The 5,933-nt window shown below is 59.2% G+C and overlaps 1 protein-coding gene across 1 annotated transcript; it reads right to left on the bottom strand.

The window, feature by feature from the left end:
• Positions 1 to 3,081: 3,081 nt before the first annotated feature.
• MCRIP2 (MAPK regulated corepressor interacting protein 2) lies at positions 3,082 to 4,808 on the bottom strand (the record flags this gene model as incomplete). The annotated part of the gene is made up of 3 exons (XM_018067699.1): positions 3,082 to 3,528; positions 4,330 to 4,431; positions 4,634 to 4,808. Coding segments are annotated over 3 exons (348 nt in total), but the record flags the coding sequence as incomplete, so codon positions are not given.
• Positions 4,809 to 5,933: the final 1,125 nt, after the last annotated feature.

The following is a 5,933-nucleotide window of genomic DNA, read 5'->3' as shown; positions in this document are numbered from 1 at the left end:
TATATCAGCGTGTCTTAAATACTGTATAAATGTAAAACTTTTCACTGGGGAAGGGGGAGAGGATGGCGGCGTTTCCTCGTGCTGCCGGGATCACCGGGATCACCGGGACTGCCGCGGTCCGTGTGTGTGTGCACGAGACACTGCCACTCTCCAGCCTTCATCCCACCCACACAGCAAAAAAACCTGCCCAAAAAGCTGGGAGGAGCCTGGATGGGTGGCGAGGGGTGTTGGGCTCGGGCTGGCAGAGGGGCAGTGGGGTGTCTCCCTGCTCCCCTCTTCCCTGCCCATCGCTCACACCCGCTTCGTGGTCCTCGCCCGCATGTCGATGTGTCGTTTGGTGGTTGCTCGTGGTTTAGCAGGAGGCTGTCACATAGCTTAGGTCCAAACCATCCCTGGGGTAACCAGGATTGCCCCTAGAAGCACTTTGTGTCCAGCTGGAGGGACACTGCACAGCTCCTGTCTGGCTCCTGCCTGGCATGGGACAGAGGAGGCTCCATCTCCTTTAACTGCTTGGGAAAACTCTGTCTCCTGCCTGCTTGCCAAGCCTGGCCTGAGGAGCTGGCACCGACCTCAGCCATGCAAGGGGAGCTGTGTGGTGCCAGGAGCTGGCACTGGGTGAGAGGTAGGACGTGCTGCTGGAGCAATGCCTGCAGCTCAGCCCCTGGAACAGCACGTGATGGGCATGGCTGGAGAGCCAGAGCCTGGGCTGGAGGCAGCGGTGGGTGAGGGGTGCCCAGGGACTCCTGGGCTCTGTGAGAGGTGCCACAGGGTCCCTGGGGACACTGCTGTGCTCAGTGGGATTTCACAGGGTGCCCGTGGACGTGGCTGTGCTCAGTGGGATGTGTTTGCAGTGCCACAGGGTGCCCAAGGACACTGCTGGGCTCAGTCTTGTGCCCATGCAGGGGTTTGCCAGCAGCACTGCCCCACACTGTGCTGTGCAGCCACAGGACTGGTCTGAAGCCAGCAATGCCCTGGCTGTGCCCATGTCCTGCTGAGCTCACCCCCTATGCCCACACAGCTCCAACCAGAGCATACCTGTCCCACATCCCCATCCCCTGTTCCAGCAGCAGGCGGGGAGCGAAGGCCCTGCCCTGCCCCTGCCCAGCTCTGGGATGCTGCTGGGCACCAGCACTGCCCAGCCCTGCCTGTGCCCAGTCAGAGGCAGCAACTGGGATTTCTTTTTAGCGTTTCCCAGTGGTTGGGTTGCTTTTTTTTTGTTTGTTTGTTGGAAATCCGTGTTGATTCTTGTCTGTCCTTAACTAGTCCCTGTGTCACCTGGGGCAGCCCCTCCGGCCGCTGCCCCGCGATCAATGCAGAGCTATTTGCACTATAGTACTACACACAATTGCACATAACTAATTAATATTTATGGAGAGGGGGGCTGATTCCCTCCCAGTGATTGCATTGTCAGGGGTTGGGTTACATTTTTGGGTTGGGTTTTTGTTCTTTTCCCCGTGACTGACTCATTCTTTCCTGTTCCATTTTTTTTCCCTTTGCCTAATGTTGTTGTTCAGAACGATGGTGCATCATGTTACTAAGAATTTCCCCAGATCTTAACGATGTGTGTTTTATTAGCAAGCAGCCAGCAGGTGAATGGCATCCCTGGACACCTTGGAGCCCTCTGGAGCTGCTGGCAGGGAGGGGTTGCTCCCTGGGAGCATCCTAGTGGGCAGCAGAGCCAGCTACTGCCAGGGCACCTTGCGGGAGGGACTCCCAGCACCAGCGACATCCTTGGAGAGGGAAGAAAAAGGGGGATGCTTTCTGCTGGAAGGGTGCCTGGAGCCACCAGCAAAGTGCTGAGACTCCCAGTACCTTTTATTTTTTTTTCTGGAAAGGGACATACAGCAGAGCCTCCTAGGTTTTGCCTGGCATAGGGAGCAGTGGGAATGTGGGGGTTGCAGGGGGTGAGATGCCAAATTGCCACGGGCTGGCAGTGCCCTGAGCATAGCAGTAACAGTACATGTCCTGTTGGGGTACTGGTGACCCCCTGCAAGGCTTGGTGCTGGGCAGGGGGGATACACAGAGACAGCATAACCCCCTAGTGCCCATGATGCCCTGGCAGAGCTGAGGTGAGAGGAGTCCATTCACAGATGGCATCCCCTGACCCCAGCCCTGGGGGGGGGGGAGGAAACAGCATTACACTGTCACACGGGGCTGTAACACCCTCCCTGTCACCAAGGCAGGTGCTGCTGGCTGTGCATGGTGCTGCTCCCAATTTCAGTCACAGCCACAGTGCCAAGGCAGGGAGCAGGACCAGGAATGGTCACCTGGCAGACAGGACCAGGAGCTCACCAGACAGGTGCTGCCAGGGTCAGGCTGCCCTTAGCACTTCTCTGGCCTCCCAGGTGGGAGAAGCATCACAGGTCCCAGGTGGCTGCTACTCCCCGCTGGCTGCAGTGTGATTGTTATTCCCATCATAGGAATAATAAAAACAATTCTTTTTCCAGTGGGTGTTTCCTGGCCTCCTTTGAAGTCAGACTCTGCTCAGGCTGTGCTGGCCTCCTGATCTCTGCTTTGGGGAAAAGGACATGAGGGAAGGAGGGTGTCCAACAAAACCAGAACTGGAAGAGCTCAGTCTGGCTGGGAAAAGCCCATGAGCTGAGGAATTTTTGTGTGGAAGCAGAAGTAAGGGTCCCCATTCTTTCCACCACAGGCAGCCACAACTGTTCTCTCTTAGCCTCCCCCAGACAACAACCATGGGTGAGGGGGAAATCCTGAGCTTGAGGCTCAAAATGACTTCTGGCCTCCATGGCAGTGAGGGGCTAGCCCTGGCACCCTCATTCCTGTATCTTTCCCCACCTCTACCCTGCAGCCTGGCTCTGAACCACAGCCAGGGTGCTCAGCCCCCCTGCAGGTGCTCCCTCAATCCCAAACATCACCTAAAACAGCACCAGCCCCTGGCTGAGGCCTGGGACATGGCACAGCCCCAGGACAAGGATGCAGCTCCAAGGGAGAGGCTCCAAGCCCCTTGAAGCCACAGCAGCCAGGCACCCACTGAGCCACAACTCAGCTGTGAGCATCCCCTCTCCAGGGCATGATGCTGCTCCCCTGCCCTCCCCCTGCTCCAAGTGCATCTCCACGGGCAGTTTCAGCGCTTTATTGTCAGGCGGTCCTGCTACAGCCCCCCGCTGTCCTCCCCGTGGCCTGGGCTGCAGGGGGGATCCACTCCCTCGCCCCCAGCACGGCACTAAAGTGTCCCTGGGAGCTGGAGGCTGCAGGAGCTGCAGCGGTCCGAGAACTGGCACTTAAGGAATCCTGGCTGGGGCCACAGGCTGCTCCTCCTCCAGGCATGGGGAAGGCACGTGGCCGGGCATGGCTGTGGTCCGGTCCCGGGGGTCACTCCAATCCGGGCATCTTAAAAACGTGGGTGGAAAACGCCACCGACTCTGGGCTCCGACCAGGTGCTCACAGCTTCGTTTCTCTTAAAAAGAGACCAAATGCGACCTTTTCTTCCCTTTTATGAGCAGTTCTCGATTTTGGCCAGAAATTGCTGTGCCCACCACTCCTCCAGGTCAATGGGAACAAAGTCTGAAAGAGAGGGGAGGGAGAGGGGGGAGCAGCTGGGGCAGGAGCAAAGCTTCAGGTGCTCACCCCGAGCCACCAGAAAAAATAACCATGGAATCACAGAATATCCTGAGCTGGAAGGGACCCACATGGATCATCAGGTCCAGCTCCTGGCCCTGCACAGGACACCCCAACAGTCCCACCCATGTGCCTGAGAGTTTTTGCTCGGGCAGCCTTGGGGCCATGACCACTGTCCTGGGGAGCCTCTTCAGTGCCCAGCCGCCCTCTGGGGGAAGAACCTTTTCCTGATATTCAACCTAATGACACCTCCAAATTTCCCCCACCCCTGTGCCATGTCCTCAGAAGGCCAGGCTGGGTTTACAGAGCTCTTGGCTGCTGCAGGACCCCCCAGGCTGCAGTCACAGCCACCAGAGAAGTGTTGTCCCATCCCCACTTGGTCCTGCTGGCCCCAGGAGAAGCAAGTCCCCACAAGGACCGGGGAGCTCCTCTCCAGCACGGTGCTGAGCCCACCTTGGTGGCTGGAGAAGGCCTGAATCCCAGAGGAGTCATCAACCAGGAGTCCTGCTTGATGTTCCTCCAAGGGGCACAGTGGGACATCCCCACCACAGTGCCAAGGCCAGCTGCCCCTGCCCAGGACCCCCAGAGTGGCCTCAGCACCAGCAGGACAGACCCAACCAGCTCTCCAAGCATCCCCCTCCTCCTCCTCCCACCACAGCCCTGCTCAGGTGCAGGCTGAGCCCACACCAGCTTGTTGCACCCCTGAGCCCAGCATCCTCCCAAGTGTCCCAACCGGTTCCCACTCACTTTTGAGCCCGGGGTTGGGGGTTTTCTCCACGTACTGCACAGGGCCGCAGGCGCTGTCCCCGCTCCGGCTGCCGTCCAGCTGCTGCTCTACCTGCTGCCAGGCTGGGGGAACAGGAAAGGGGGGGGTTGGGATGGGGGTTTCCCAGCCTGGGGGGCTGCAGGAGGGAAACAGGAGAGGGCAGGACCCCAGGCTGGCAACTCCATCCCTGCACCATCGATGTTCCCAGCACAATGCAGCTGCCTCAGAAGGGACCCCACACGCTCCAGCCCCCCCAGGTGCTGCCCAGGGACCCTCTGCCCTCACCTTCATAGATGAAGCGGACGTTCTCCTCATGGGCCAGGGTGTAGCACTCCTCAGGAGCTGAGACCTGATGCAGCAGCACCTGTGGCCTCTTGCCATTCACTCTGTTGAACACAAGTTTCTGGGCTGGGCTGTGGAGACAAGCAAGGAGGGGTGAGGGGGGCCAGCAGCTCTTCCCACCCCAGTTTGAAGCAAGGACTGGGTGCCCTGGGTAGCCCCACTTTGTGCACACTCACCCACAGCCCCAGCAAGGCCAGGGGCACAGCTGCAGCCACCCAGCCCTGTCCCCAAGGGAGGGGACAGAAAGGGAAAGGGAGAGGGGGTTCTGACACAGGGAGGGGTGAAAGGGGAGCTCCCTAGGGAAAAGCATGTCTCTCACCTGTCCTCCAGCCCAGCACCAAGTGCAGTCCCTAAAACAAGGAATCTGCCACCAAAACTGCAGGAACATCAGGAAAATGGAAATGAAACCCACTTGGGCACAAGGCAGGGGATGTGCCATCCTCTGCAGACCGAGTACCTGGGATCACCAGAGCAGCCCTGACCCCAGCACGAGCCCAAGGTGCCCCAGAACTGAGACATAACTCTCTGCCAATGAGGAGCACGTCAGCCTTCCTCAGAGCTGGGATCCCCTTTGGGAGGGTGGCACTTAAACCAGCCCCAGCCTGGAAGCAGCAACACGAGACAGAGCCAAAGGAAAAACTTGGGATGAGATTTTGAGGGCACGTTCAATGCAAAACTCCAGTATTTTGGCTTTTCGGCCCAGCTCTGGGACAGGACATGTCTGCAACCGCCACATTCCTCATGGGACAAAGTCTAAGGGGCCTCGGGAGTGCGTTTATAGGGCAGGAGAGACTGGGAGCAGGCAGCCCCCATGGACCTGTAGGCAGGGGCTGGGGAGGGCAGTGATCCCCAGACCCCCACAACCAGGGGTGCTGGCAGGCAGCAGGAGAGTGAGTGTGGCAGCAACCTCTCCAGTGAATTACAGGGATCCTGAGAAGGAGGGGAGCTGGACAGGGGGGCTCTTATGTATTTCTTGAAGCTGGAAGGGATGGGCAGATCTGGAGGGGTCCCACAGCCCTGCCTGGGTGGGCTTTGCCCCCAGACATCGAGCCAGGAAAGGGTCTCCTTAGGGATAGATCCATCATCACCCAGCAGGCGCTGGAATCCCCTCCGGCACCCACCCGACAGCTCCAGGTACCGCTGGTGGACGCTGGGAGTCACCCCAAAGCGTCCCCTCACACACACCTTAGGGGCAAGGGGCACGGCCAGTCCCGCGTGGGTGCGTGGCGTGGCCGGAGCCGCG

This window comes from Manacus vitellinus, unplaced genomic scaffold (assembly GCF_001715985.3).
Source record: "Manacus vitellinus isolate BGI_N305 unplaced genomic scaffold, ASM171598v3 scaffold_12_pilon, whole genome shotgun sequence".
In the NCBI taxonomy this organism is placed as follows: domain Eukaryota; kingdom Metazoa; phylum Chordata; class Aves; order Passeriformes; family Pipridae; genus Manacus; species Manacus vitellinus.
The sequence above is the reverse complement of the archived record's forward strand: the minus strand, read 5'-3'. Positions and strand labels throughout refer to the sequence as shown.